This window comes from Diabrotica virgifera, chromosome 7 (genome assembly GCF_917563875.1).
Source record: "Diabrotica virgifera virgifera chromosome 7, PGI_DIABVI_V3a".
NCBI classification, from domain to species: domain Eukaryota; kingdom Metazoa; phylum Arthropoda; class Insecta; order Coleoptera; family Chrysomelidae; genus Diabrotica; species Diabrotica virgifera.
The window spans coordinates 165,226,905-165,242,780 of NC_065449.1; the positions used below are offsets into that span (position 1 = coordinate 165,226,905).

The 15,876-nt window shown below is 34.4% G+C and overlaps 1 protein-coding gene across 1 annotated transcript in view; it reads left to right on the forward strand.

Annotated features, from left to right (window-relative positions):
- The window catches only part of LOC114333309 (kelch-like protein 17), a 271,482-nt gene that overhangs the window by 133,975 nt on the left and 121,631 nt on the right, over positions 1-15,876 (forward strand). The window contains exon 2 of the mRNA XM_028283169.2: positions 9,749-9,953. Coding sequence (XP_028138970.1) covers positions 9,762-9,953 — 192 coding nt within the window. The 5' untranslated portion in view covers positions 9,749-9,761. The remainder of the gene's footprint in view (positions 1-9,748; positions 9,954-15,876) is intronic.

A 15,876-nucleotide genomic window follows, 5' to 3' on the forward strand; every position in this document is an offset into this window, starting at 1 on the left:
AATGTTTTTCAACCACTTTGGTTGCACTTAGAACCTTCGTATTTTACTTAGAAAGTTCTTACAACATACTCAATCCGTCCACCAAATTTTATTAAAATCGACAGAATAGATTTTGCATAATAATTTTGCAATCTAAATTTTTGTAGAAAAGTTCAAATTTTTTACAAACTTTCTGAACAAAAAGTAGACCTGTTAGAAGTTTGCTAATTTTTTTACATATCGAGAGGTACTTTACCAATCCAATACACTTTACAAAATTAAAATCGGATTATTTAAGCGGCCTCAGCACTGTTTTAAGGATATAAACAATTTTTTTGCTTATAAACAAATATAGTGAGGACGTTTGAGTTGGAATAAATTCATTTTCTCGAGAATGGGCAACTCTGGAGATAAATCCCTAAACAGGTCGATTTTTATATTTAAATTATAATTTTTGGGATATCTATCATACTACTAACGTCATCCATCTGGATGTGATGACGTAATCTATGATTTTTTTAAACGAAAATGTGGGTCGTGTGCTAGCTTATTTGAAACATTATTCAATTCTCTATTTATTAAATAATTATTTATACAGGGTGCCCAAATTTTTTTTTAATTAATTGAGACAAACAGAAGAAAGTATTTAATTTAGTTAATTCGAGATACATTTTACTGTTGTCCTAAAACAGAAAAAAAATGTTTATTTGATAAATAACAGAAAAATGAATTTATTCTTATTTATTAACTCAAACGTCCTCACTGTATTTGTTTATAAGCCAAAAAATTGTGTATAACTTTAAAACATTGCTGAGGCCGATTAAATAAACCAACTTAAGTTCTGTAAAGTGTATTAGATAGGTAGGGCGTATCTTTATATGCAAAAAAATGAGCAAACTTCTAAATAATGGTCTACTTTTTGTTCAGAAAGTTTATAAAAAATTTTAACTTTTTTAAAAAAATTTAGATTGCAAAATTATTATGCAAAACCTATTAAGTGTATTTTATAGTCGTATATCATAAAAAATTCAATTATCTTTATTTTATTTCCCTACGACTTTGTTCCAAAATGAATGGTTTTAAAAACGATTGAAAAGTTTTCAACAGAGAGGTTGAAATTGTACAACGAAGAGTGCATTTCGGAATGCGCCGTATGAGATCTTTGATTTTCATATCGATAGCGTGTAAAACTGTAAAATTTATTGAGGGGATGGATAAATTTCTTCCTGGGAGGAAAAGGCAAGGTCGCTCCTCTGATTTCTGATCGAAAATGGTGTTCAAAATATCTCCAACAAATACATGTACCATTTTTCAAATCGGTAGTGTAGAACTACTCCGAGATCCATCTGAGGGTGTAACTTTCCATTCCCCATGGAGAGTGGCTTGCAAGCCTGTTTTTCAGTTTCAAAATGTAATTCGTTACATTTTTGACGAATTTACCAAATTTTACACCCGCGGTGTTACTATAATAGTTTTGGCTAATTTTGTGTCCTTACTCCTAGCATTAATCCTTCCCTGTTTTAAATGTAGAAGGGTAGCATGTCACTGGCCCCCCAGGCCAATCTAGACGGGTGGGGGCGGTACAAACAAAATAACGGCGATACAATCCGATACTAACGCAGTACAAACGAACATACCCATCCCGGACCTTCAGATCGAAAAAGGGGGGATGGCATGTCACCAGCCCCTCCAGGCAGATTTAAAAGGGTGCGGGCAGTACAAACGAATGAAGGGTGATACAATCCAGTACTAACGCAATACAAACGAATGAACCTTTTTTTGACCCTCAAATCGAAAAAGGGGGGGATGGCATGTCACCAGCCCCTCCAGGCAGATTTAAAAGGGTGGGGGCAGTACAAACGAATGAAGGGTGATACAATCCAGTACTAACGCAGTACAAACGAAATAGCCTATTTTCGACTTTCAGAAGGCAAAAAGTGCAGAGTAGAGGGTAGCATGTCACTGGCCCCCCCAGGCCAATCTAGACGGGTGGGGGCAGTACAAACAAAATAAGGACGATACAATCCGATACTAACGCAGTACAAACGAACATACCCATCCCGGACCTTCAGATCGAAAAAGGGGGGGATGGCATATCACCAGCCCCTCCAGGCAGATTTAAAAGGGTGGGGGCAGTACAAACGAATGAAGGGTGATACAATCCAGTACTAACGCAATACAAACGAATGAACCTTTTTTTGACCCTCAAATCGAAAAAGGGGGGATGGCATGTCACCATCCCCTCCAGGCAGATTTAAAAGGGTGGGGGCAGTACAAACTAATGAAGGGTGATACAATCCAGTACTAACGCAATACAAACGAATGAGCTTTTTTTTGACCCTCAAATTGAAAAAGGGGGGGCTGGTGACATGGACCTTCTTTAGGTACCATGCTGTCAGGTTAGCAAGCCAGGATATTCTTCTTCATCCTGGGACCTTTTTCCTTCAATTTTACCTTGTAAAATGCAATGAAGTAGCTCGTATCTGCTTTGATTTCTCATTATATGCCCCAAGTACTGCAGCTTACGGCCCTTCACGATGTTAACTAAATCTGCGGTTGTGTTCATCCTCAGTAGTACTTCTTCATTGGTGACTTTGTCCATGGTATCTTCAGGATCCTTCTGTAAAACCATAGCTCAAAAGTTTGAGGTTTCGATAGAGTTTCCGCCTTCAATGTCCACGTTTCTACTCCGTATAGAAGCACTGAGTACACGTAACATTTAAGAAGCCTTATTTTTGTTTTTAGAGTGATGTTATGGCTCTTGAACACAGAGCTCATAGTCAAGAATGCACTCTTTGCCTTTCCGATGCGACATTTAATCTCTTGAGTATTGTCCCACGACTCATTGATAATAGTTCCCAAATAGTTGTATTGTGAGACACGTTCAATTCTCATTTGGTTCAAATACAGATACATGACGTTCATTGCTAGATCATATTATTGTCTAAACTCCGCTATTCTGGTCACCAGCCTCTGAAGGTCCTCAATATTTTCGGTTAAGATGACAGTGCCATCCACATATCTAATGTTGTTAACGGGAACTCCATTGACCTTTATTCCAATTGTTTCACCCTCAGGAGCTTTTTTCAAAATCGCTGCCGAGTATGCATTAAAAAGAAGGCGACAACACTCATTCCTGTCTCACCCCAGGTCTGATTTTAATTTCCTCTTACAGCTCTTTTGAATATATGTAATAGACTATATTAAAAATGATTTGAACATACATTGCTGTTTGCTGTGAAATCACTACAATTATACAGGGTGTGAATAGTGCTACTAAATTAATAAAAAAAACCTGTCTTTAAAAAAAACCGTAATTATCTTTAATCACCTTGCAAAATCCTTATATTTCAAGCCAGAAAATATCGAGGACAATCCAAAAATGTATTAATATAATATATTTATATTATAGGTTGTTCCATTACAAAAAGATGACTTTGCTCCATTTTTTTTCGTAACTATTACGACAAATGAGTAACTGCACTTCTTCGCATTATTGCCTCACCCTGTATATAGAAAATAATGTTTTGAAAAGTCTATATACCCAACGTATGCGGGCGAAAATAAAACTTAAATTAAATCTTATCCAATGACGTCCTTTAAGTCTTGTCTGATATCCTGTGGGAAGAATTACCCGCCTGAAGCCACGTCCGTTTTTTTAGGTCAATGTAATAACTACTAATGCCCTGAATGATGCTCGCTGTTGGGAATAGGACCATATAGGGACACTTGTGTATTCCTGATGGACTACATCAACTGGTTTCGGGTTTCGGAACTCCCAATTTCCTCGTTTATGTCTTTGTATTTTCCCATTTTTCTTAAAATACATCACAAAAAAGGTATTTCATGTGTTTGTCATCTTTCCTTTACGAGTAAATTAATCTTATTCTGCTGTAGGAAAATATAAATTTAGGATTTTATTGCTTCCCTTTTTCAATTTCTAATAATACATATACCTACTATTAAGTAAGATCATCATACTAACATACTATTACAATTTATTGGAGGTTAACATTATTAGAATACTGGAAGATTAACTGCTTCGAAACCCGGCGTTAAAAAAAGGATAATGTAAAGAAATTTTGTTTGTTTTAAACAAATAAGTACAACGAGCATGAAATAAGTACAACATCCAAACAACATTTAAAGCAACCAATACACTGAGATTTATCCTGTCCAAAACCAAACCTAAAAACACACAAAAGAGATCAATGAACTACATTTTCGAAAAAAATGTAATTTTTGGGAAAAATTATTCGAATCTTAAGATTCGAAGCAATTTAAATCTTTTTTTTAATCTAAAGTAACTCAACTAGAACCACCTACATAACTAATACATTACTAAATGCCAAAAGTGCTTTAGTTTTTTAGAATAAATTTATTTATTTATAATAACAAAACTTTTTAATTGGTTTAAACAAAGACTATTTAAATAATTATACAGCTTTTACATGAGAATACTTGTATTTTTTACGCTAAAAGGTACAATTGTGAAGTTTTCTAAAAAAAGTCTAGAACAGGAAAAACTATGTAGCTTTATTTTGTTATAAAAATAAATTAATTTTTTATAATTTGGAATTTAGTAAAGTTTAATTAGGTGGCTATCCTAGAGTTATTTGGATTAAAAATTGAAGAAAATTGCTTTATCGAAAGCCGAGAATTTTTTTTACGTATACCGATTTTGAACTTTGAAATTGTATTTAAAAAAGTGTTAACAAAAAATGAGAACAATACCTGGGAACAGAGATGTAGGGAAGTGGAATGCCATCTAGGTGGAAGCAGATCCTCAGAACCTTGGAGGTTCATTCGAAATATAAGAAATGAAAACAGAAATAATACAAACCTTCAAATGATTGTTTTAAAGAAATGGAAAACCCACTACAAAGAAGAACTTCAAGAAAATAGACAGGAATACATATATACATCACCAAAACACTACAATTTTAACTATTTAGAATGGGAAATAAGCCACAATATTATTAAAAAATGATTTTTATTAACGTTTCGACGCCCAAATCTAAATATTTGGGCGTCGAAAATTAACAAAAATATTTATATATAAAATTTCCCATTCTAAATAGTTAAAATTGTAAAAATGCCACAAGAAAATAGCTTCAGAACAACATTAAAACACTACAATTTCGTTGAGAGAATGATTAAATCACTAAAAAACAAAAAAGCATGTGGTCCAGAAGGAATCCCAGCGGAACTTATAAAACAGGGAACTGCAAAATTGATCAAACTAATAACCATAATTTTCAACAACAACACAAATGGAGAAAACATACCGGAAAATTGAAAAACAGGATGGATAACCCCAATACACAAAAAGGGTAACAAGGAAGACTGCCAGAACTATCGCTGTATTACTGTAACCAACACCTTTAGCAGATTATATGGGAAAACTCTAAAAACTCTAACAGAAAATGAATATGCTCCTTTAGAGATCGGACAACAAGCAGGATTCCGAGCAGGAAGATCCTGTATCGACCACATCTTCACGATCAACCAACTCAACGAAAAAAAAAGTAGCCAGAGGTAGAGAAATACATCTACTATTAGTCGATCTAACTAAGGCATATGATACCGTACCACTTTGTAAATTATGGCAAGTCCTGGAAAAATTCGCTATTAATATAACTTTAATAAAAGCAGTGCAATAATTCTATAACAATATACAAGCAAACATAAAAATCAACAGCAGATTATCCAATAGCTCCATGGTGAATAAGGGACTACGACAGGGATGCAGCTTATCGCGAACACTGTTTAAAATCTATATAAATGAGGTCTTGAATAAGTGGCGGAAATCGTGTTCTGGAATGGGGATACAGCTAAATAACGACTTGACACTATACACTCTGCATTTTGCTGACGATCAGGTGGTGATTGCCCAGGATAAAGATGATCCAATATTTATGACAAACCGGCTGCTTCGAGAATACAAAAAATGGGGTTCATATGTTAATATAAAGAAAACCAAATAAAGTGTATAGGAGGACAGAAAAGTGAGTTACAACTAGAGGATGATATACCTTGGAAAGAGAATCCAACAAAGTGGAAGGACAGAATTCGAAATAGAGGAAAGAATTATGAAAGGAAAGAAGGAGCTTTGAACTCACTACTTTGGTCAAAAACCATATCAAAAGAAAAGAAAACACAGCTTTATACTAGCATCTTTAAAATCGTGGTACTGTATGGATGTGAAATCTGGCAACTGAATAAGCGAACAGAACAGAATTTGCTCGCACTGGAAATGGACTTCTGGCAAAGATCGGCCTGCATTTCCAGACTCTCACATATAACGAATGAATGGGTCCGAGATACTTATTATGAATAGAAAAACAAACATAATTGAAGAAGTCCAACAAAAACAACTTTGTTGTTATGGCCATGTACAAAGAATGGAGGAACATCGACTCCCAAAGCTAAAAATGGAATGGCAACCCCCGGAAACAGGAAAAAGCGGCAGACCGAAAACAACCTGGATAAGTGGAATCCACAAAGCCATGTCTGAGAGAGATCTCCGACCAGGAGATTGGACAGATCGACGCGGCTGGAGAAAAGGAACCGGAAGGCGCAGGACGCTATAAACCGGTATTATACAAGGTGTCCCAAAAGTAGTGGAACGGTCGAATATTTCGCGAACTAAACATCGAATCGAAAAAATGAAAAATATGTGTTCAATCATTTTCAAAAATCTATCCAATGACACTAAACACCAACCCCCACTGCACCCCCTGGAGGTGGGGTGGGGGGTAACTTTAAAATCTCAAATGGAAATCCCCAGTTTTTCTTGTAGATTTTAATTCGTTACGTAAAAGTAGGCAACTTTTATTCAATACATTTTTTCGAACTGTGGATAGATGGCGCTATAATTGGTAAAAACGATTTATCCTGATACCATAGGTAAATTATAGAAACGGTCTAATATCTCACGAAATACACTTCCAAATGAGAAACTAAAAAACAAATTTTTAATTTTTTTCGAAACCTTTCGAATACCACCAAACGTGACCCTCCAACCCACCCCCTGGATGTGGGGTGGGGGGTAACTTTAAATCTAAAATTTAAATCTTAAATAGCAACCCCCACTTTTTATTACTGATTCGGATCCGTTATGTAAAATTTAGCAACATTTATTGGAAACATTTTTTAGAATTGTTAATAGATGGTGCTTTAATTGGAAAAATACGATTTATTAGCGCCATCTATCAAATATTTAAAAAAATGTTTTGAATAAATGTTGCTTAGTTTTTTATGACGAATCTGAATCTGCAATAAAAAATGGGGTTGCTATTTAAGATTTGAAAGTTACCCCTACCCCACCTCCAGGGGGTGGGTTGGAGGGTCATGTTTGGTATTATTCGATACGTTTTCGAAAAAGATTAAAAATCTGTTTTTTGGTTTCTCATTTGGAAGTGTATTTCGTGAGATATTAGACCGTTTCTATAATTTACCTATGGTATCATGATAAATCGTTTTTCCCAATTATAGCGCCATCTATCCACAGTTCGAAAAAATGTCTTGAATAAAAGTTGCCTACTTTTAGGTAACGAATCCAAACTTGCAAGAAAAACTAAGGTTTTCTATTTGAGATTCTAAAGTTACCCCGCACCCCACCTCCAGGGGGTGTAGTGGGGATTGGTGTTTGATGTCATTAGATAGATTTTTGAAAATGATTAACCACATATTTTTCAGTTTTTCGATCCGATGTTTAGTTAGCGAAATATTCGACCGTTCCGCTACTTCTGGGACACCCTATATATATGAAATTGTATTTTCTTTAACCTAATTTTTGATTGGGAGTTTGGAATTTTTGGTATTTTTCACGCCTTATGCCGATCGTTTGTATTATTATAATATACAGTAGGAAAAATGAAAGAATACCCATGAACGAACATATAAAACACGCTGTATTTTCCTGTCACCGGGTCATACAAAAAATTGGCCGGCGCAAGTACATATGTAATATATATTTTTACATGTAATTGCGCTGGGCAATTTTCTTTGTGACACGGTGACAGGAAAATACAGCGTGTTTTATATGTTCGTTCATGGGTATTCTTTCATTTTCCGACTGTATTGATGTTATGAGTCTCTTGAAGAGATAATATTTTGAACGTAGAAAGAGGACCGAAATAAAAAAGTGGTAGTTCGAAGATTACCATGCTATTGTTTATAACTTTTTCGCAAATGCAGATAAATTTTAACAATTGTTTCTCAGGAATCACTCCTCACAATTGAACTGTTCTTCCGTTAAAAAAGCGTCCTGTCGATTTTTTTCCAATAATATTTTTTAATTTTATTTAATCTAATAGTTGCTTAGTACAGATATTGTATTTGTTCATAAGCCAAAAATTTTTTTATAACTTTATAACACTTCCCGAGGCCGCTCAGTTAGTCAAATTTCAATTCTGAAAAGTAGGTTAGATAGGTATAGTGCCTGTCTATATGAAAATCACATTTTCTTTGGTTTCTCGTAATTATTCTGGTTATTATTGCGATCGTAAATTTTTAATTAACAATTTCATTGTTGCTAAACTATTTGTTTGAATTTTGTCGGCTTCCGGAAATATAATCTCTTACTAAAAAGCTTTGACGTCACCCAGCTATTTAATTATTGATAAATAATTACTTCCCTAAAATTTTAGTTGAAAATTAAAGATTTTGGAGTAACAGAGCAATTATTGAAAAAATGAGGATCACGCTAATTTGCTTATAAACAAAAACCTAGCACACTTTTTGCGGACTATGCATACCTATGTTTGTAAGATATGCCATCTTAAGATTCGATTACAGCAATAAAATTGCTGGTAAATAACTTTTCTTTGTTTTTTTTCCTAATTTGCGCAGATAATAAACTATAAATTGTATAAATTGATATGCATATACGCAAAAATGTTTCCTATTTATGTGTTTACAATAGACCTTTTATAATAATTTTATCTAACCTAAATAAATTTTTCTATGAAGAATAAACAATATTGTTCTCAATTTGTAGTAAACATTTAAATATGTACATAATTATGCCTTTTCTTCAGTGTTTTTTAAAGTTGTGAATATAGATGTCTCCGGGTAATCTATTTGATATTTTTATTATTAAAGGTATTATAAATAACAAACTGCTTTTTTATGTTTATAATTTTCTATAGTGTGCTACAACCGACAATGTTATTTAATATTAATAATTGTTTCCACATTTTATTGAGATTAGAACAGTTATGGTTTGTATATTTAATATAAATAAATATTCAATACATAACAAGAGACAACAATCTGTACAAAGTAACTTGACCTCATAAAATATATTTTATGCTTATATGGATCTGTATGAGCCGATTAGACGATCGACAGAAAATTAGTGAGTTTCTCGCCAATTTCACCATCCAACGGGCAACGAGATAAATAATTGCTCTCCTGTCTCTCAATCTGGAATAGTGGATACTTTACAGTGTGGATAAATAAACCTTGTATATCCCCCTGTATAATGCACAATACTAACATATTCGTTAACATGTGGTATCTTGGCAAGTATCTGTATTCTCTTTTAGGTAATATTGGGTAATTGAAAATTCAGTTCATTGTGTAAGTTTTTTCTCTATTAGGTAATCTTATAATTATTATGATTTAGACACTTCTTTCTCAGAGTTTTAAATCGATTTCTGTCAATATCGTAATAATTCCGGACATATCTGTAGTATATTCTCGAGCGATTTATATCAAATTGTATGAAATATTTTTCAATAAAATTGATTTGTTGTTTTAGTTTAAGGTAATATATGATGGATCCTGATCCACTAGAGGAAGGTCCTCAGTCATCGAGTAGTATAGTTTTCGAGGCCTCTACACAAACACCAACAAACGAACTATGCGACTCACCTCTATTTACCCAGAAAGGGTATTGCCTCAAAACCACCGGACATAGTGTCCAAGCACTAACGAATATACATAGAATGAGACAACATGGGCAAGTAAGTACCTTTTGTATGTTTTTGTTATTACTAGTAAATATTTTAGCTGTAGATTAGCTAATAGATTAGCTATTAAATGCTATTTTACCTAATAGGATGGATACAGTTGATTTAAAAATAGGCATAATCCAGATATCCAAAGTGAAAGTTATCCTCCAACAACAAATTTGTCTATATGATCCACACAATATTCAGTAAAAAGATACATCATTTTGGGTGTCGGGTTTGGGGGGGAGATGGGGGAGAAGTCGGTAAATTAGGAGTTTTTTACGGTTTTTCGTCAACATTTTTAAAAGTAAGCGGTTTAGCGTGAATAATGTTCCATATAAAAAGGTTCTACATTAAATTTTAAACAAAAAATGTCCTTTGCATAATATTTCTAAAACGAACGGTTCCAAAGTTACGGAGGTAGTATAGTATAATTGGTACAAAAAAAGGCCTAACCCGTCATCCAAAATAAAAGTTTTCCTTCAACTCCAAATTGTTCTATATGGTCCACATATTGTTCAGTAACAAGTTACACCATTTTGAGCCCCGGGTTTTGGCTTGGGGGAGGGGAGAAGTCTGCAAATTAGTTGTTTTTTACGTTTTTCGTCAGTATTTCTAAACCTAAGCGGTTTAGCGTGAACATTATTCTATACAAAACTGTTCTACATTAAATTTAAAACGAAAAAGGTCCTAAGCATAATTGTTCTAAAAGCAACGGTTCCGGTGTTACGGAGGATGTAAAGTGGAGGTTTTCCATATTTTTTAAATTGTTTGGACCAATTTCATATAATATTTTTACTGAAGAAACAATTTTTTTTAACAGGATTGTGTTTTCTAAATATAATTTGCTATTTAAATGGCCGGTGGTATGTTACTGCTAAGCCCTTGAAGGAACTTCAACCTCACCATGAGGCTTCTACACTACATGTCTAGGCTACATAAATCTGGTACGGAGAAACCCAATCTGAACTTTCTATGGACAATGTCGCATGAATTTCTTTCCAAAATTACAATTTTCGTTTCAAATTTAATGTAGAACATTTTTGTATAAAATATTGATCACGCTAAACCGCTTAGGTTTAGAAATATTGACGAAAAACGTAAAAAACTACTAATTTGTTGATTTCTCCCCTCCCGCTCCTCCCAAATCCGTGGCTCAAAATGGTGTAACTTTTGACCGAACTATATGTAGACCACATAGAACAATTTGGTGTTGGAGGAAAACTTTTATTTTGGATGACGCGGTTAGACCTTTTTTGGACCAATTATACTATACTACCTCCGTAACTTTGGCACCGTTCGTTTTAGAGCGATTATGCCTAATATGACCTTTTTTGTTTTACATTTAATGTAGAAAATTTTTCTATAGAACATTGTTCACGCTAGACCGCATAGTATTAGAAATATTGACGAAAAAACTAAAAAAAACTCCTAATTTACCGACTTCTCCCCCACCTCCCCCGTCCCAAACCCGACGCTCAAAATGTTTGGATGTCTGGGTTTGAGTCTAGTTATACCATACTATAAAACAAATTCAATGTTTCTTAATCAAAACCTGTTTTTGCCATAAACTAATAGCTATACAATATTTATTGTTGTTTATGATGGTTGTAAAAAATACATAAAGTGTTTAATTTTTGACTTACCAATCGCTAATCATTATCTAAATACAAAGACAAGCTACAGTAACAAAATCAAAAAATTTTATGTATGATGAATGAAGTCACTGAATGTGAATATGAGCTATTACCTGCAATTTCGTTAACCTCCATCGATTTTCATAAAAATTGGTGAGTAGTCAGAAGATACCTTAAACAACAAAAGTGACATGGTGCTAACTTGAGCTACTACCCTAGGTTGGATGCCACTCTTTCTCGGGGGTGAAAATTACTTTATTAAAAATAACCCCATAAATCCATAGACGGACAAATTCTAAGTAAAATTTGTCAAGTTATCAAAATAAATCAATCAACCAAATATTTAAGTTGCAAAATAGTTCACATACCTTGGACTACGGATAACTAAGTGCGGCAGAGAGGAGGAAAAATACAGAGGACAGTGGTTGATAACAGAGCATACTCCTCTCTCTCTATTTCTCCCACAGCTGTTTGCTGTTTGAATCCAAATACATCCATAGGAAAGTAAAGTTCATATATATGGAAAACAAGGTTCAACTACTAGTGTAGGAAACAAAAGTTGAACCTTGCAAAATGGACACAAGTCCGGTTTTATTTTTTTCTGGTATATCAAGGGGTGCTTATTATAAGACTAAATTTTTCTTAAAAAATTTCTCCCCGGAACCTCCCCTTTCACCCCTTTAAAGGGGATAATTTATGGTTTTTGCGGGACGTAGCCCTTCCTGTACCTTTTACAAAAAATTTTTTATAGAAATATAAAAAGGACTATATTTTCTACGAATTATTTCCGACAGCATATGTCTATCATCCACCGTTTAGCGTGGGTCGTGCCCCAAAGTTGACAAGTTTTTAAAAAAAATGTTTTAAAAAATATATTTTTTCCTAAGTGTAACGGAAATTACGAAGAAATCCTGCGACGATTATTCATAAATAAGTGACTGATTTTTGGTATAGGTTTTACTTAAGGGTAATTGCCTTATTTTTAATTACAGGGTGTTACATTTTAAAAAACCCCTTTATATACCATCTGAACCGTTTATGCTAGAGTAAAAAGACTTTCAGCGATTACCCATGTACTAGTGCTATCTACAAATTTGTAAAATGCACCCTCATTTTTTCCCCGGAGCCACTTCAAAAAAAAAGAAGAATTATTAAATAAAGTGATTTTCTTGGAATCCTTCACACACAATGCCCTTTATTAATATGCTTCATATATCATTTTGTGCACGTTATAATTACACATCCATGGACACCAAAAGCGATTTCCTAGTGCAACCTCTTTAGGCAAAAAAAAAATAAATAAAATGGGGGGTTGAAATTTTTTTTGTTTTTTGATTTTTGATCCATATGGGCATATGCTTCACCAATAGTGCTTTTCAGAAATATTTATGGTTATTGCAACATCCCTGCGGAAACCTTGAAAATATACTGCAGAAACTACCCCTATCCCTTGGCGAGCATGTTTTTACGATTTTCTCATTGCATATGCATTCTTTTTAAACAAAACTTATACAAGGTTAAAGACCACATTTACTCTAAAAATTAGGTCCTATTCATTTTTTTCGTATAAGCAACCGTTACGGCACAGTGGCGCCGTAAACTTCATATATGCTTTGGCGGGCTCCAGTTTTTGTTTTTTATTTTCGTCATCTGTTTGTTTTATTGATAAAGTACTTATGTTAAATAAAACAACATAGTGTAACCTACAAATTATGACGTATGCACATTTTACATTCTTTGCGGCCCAAAGCCACAGTGGTGACCCAAAATCAATTTTTGCATATTTTCGCCACCTACACGAATTTTATGGCATTAATGCTACCTTAATAGCACAATATTTACCCTTAAGTGGTCGCTAAGCAGTGGCGGATCCAGTGGGGTTATGAGGGCGATCACCCCCCTCCACCTCTCAAACCAAGTGATATTATATTTAAAGATTATAAAAATATTCATTTATTTTTATAGAAATACTTATGTTATATTATTATTTTTATAAGAATGGCGTACTTTTTATGCTTTAGCGACAGTGGCGGATCCAGCATCGTTAAGAGGGGGGTGCCAATTGGCTAAATTTCTATAAAAATAAATGAATATTTTTATAATCTTTAAATATAATATCACTTGGTTTGAGAGGGGGGGTGATCGCTCCATCACCCCTCCCTGGATCCGCCACTGCTTAGCGACCACTTAAGGGTGAAAATTGCGCTATTAAGGTAGCATTAATGCAATAAAATGCGTGTAGGTGGCGAAAATATGCAAAAATTGATTTTGGGCCACCACTGTGGCTTTGGGGCGCAAAGAATGTAAAATGTGCATAAGTCATAATTTGTAGGTTACACTGTGTTGTTTTATTTTACATAAGTACTTTATCAATAAAACGAACAGATGACGAAAAAGAAAACTAAAACTGGAGCCCGCCAAAGCATATATGAAGTTTACGGCGCCACTGTGCCGTAACGGTTGCTTATACGAAAAAAATGAATAGGACCTAATTTTTAGAGTAAATAGTGGTCTTTAACCTTGTATAAGTTTTGTTTAAAAAGAATGCATAGGTAATGAGAAAATCGTAAAAACATGCTCGCCAAGGGATAGGGGTAGTTTCTGCAGTATATTTTCAAGGATAGGGGTGGTTTCCGCAGGTATGTTGCAATAACCATATATATTTCTGAAAAGCATTATTGATGAAGCATATGCCCATATAAATCAAAAAGCAAAAAACAAAAAAAAATTTCAACCCCCCAATTTCTTTATTTTTTTTGGCTGCAGGGGTTGCACTAGGAAATCACTTTTGGTGTCCATGCATGGGTTATAATAATGTGCACAAAATGATATATAAATCATATTAATTAAGGGCATTGTGTGTGAAGGATTCCAAGAAAATCACTTTATTTAATAATTCTTCTATTTTTTGGGGTGGTTCCGGGGAAAAATGGGGGTGCATTATACAAATTTGTAAATAGCACCAGTACCTACATGGGTAAGCGCTGAAGGTCTTTTTACTCTAGCATAAACGGTTCAGATGGTATAAAAAGGGGTTTTTTAAAATGTAACACACTGTAATTAAAAATAGGGCAATTACCCTTAAGTGAAACCTATACCAAAAAATCAGTCACTTATTTATGAATAATTACCGCAGGATTTCTTCGTAATTTCCTTTACAGTTAGGGGAAAATATATATTTTTTAAAAACTTCTTTTTTAAAAACTTGTCAACTTTGGAGCGCCACCCCCGCTAAAGGGTGGATAATAGACATATGCTGTAGGGAAATAAATCGTAGAAAATATAGTCCTAGTCCTCTTTATATTTCTATACAAAAAGTTTTTTGTAAAAGGTACAGGAAGGGCTACGTCCCGCAAAAACCACAAATTACCCTCTTTAAAGGGGTGAAAAGGGGGGTTCCGGAGCAAAATTTTTTCAGAAAAAGGTAGTTTTATAATAAGTACCACTTGATATACCAGAAAAAAAAATAAAACCGGACTTGTGTCCATTTTGCAAGGTTCAACCTTTGTTTCCTACACTATACGAGCTTTATCAATATTACAAAAATTACTCAATAGCAAACTAGGCAATAATACAGATATTGCGCTGGGTTGGTCTCCTTATAAGAAAGGATAGGAACAGAACACCTAGTAGAACGATTAGTGGCAATATTATGGGGCGTCTGGCAGTAAAAAGATCAAGGAAAAGGTGAACAGGCGAACTGATGCTAGAGAGATATTGAGGGTTGATAAGTGGAGAGCAGCCAAATAAAGGGACGCTTAGAGGTAGATGCTGGGGCTGGGGCCCAACTTGGGCTGTATCGTCATCGGAGAGATATGACGGAAATAAGATGATTTTTTTTGCATTTATAAGTTTTTACTAAGTTCACCTACTTGCATTGTATTCTGTGGAAGTGTATATTTTTCTGTGGAATGCCAGATGGCAGGACCCCTAAACATATTTTGACGTGGACATCACAGGGGAGAAGGAAAAGAGGAAGGCCGAGAAGAAACTGGAGGGAGGAAATTGAAAAAGAACTAGAGGGAAGAAGAATCTCTCCAGGTCTATGGCTAAACAGAGAATAATGGTGGTTAGGAGCCCGAAGGCGTCGGAGAATGCTATAAACCGATAGGAGTAGTAGTAAGATTGACCCAATACTTAGTCACTTATTTACTTTATTATCTTCTTGTTTAAGTGCCATATCAGCGGCGGAGGTCGGCAATCATCATAGCTATTCGTATTTTAGAGACGGATGCTCTGAAAAGTTCATTTGATATGCATCCGTGCCACTCTCTCAGGTTGCGCAGCCACGATATTCT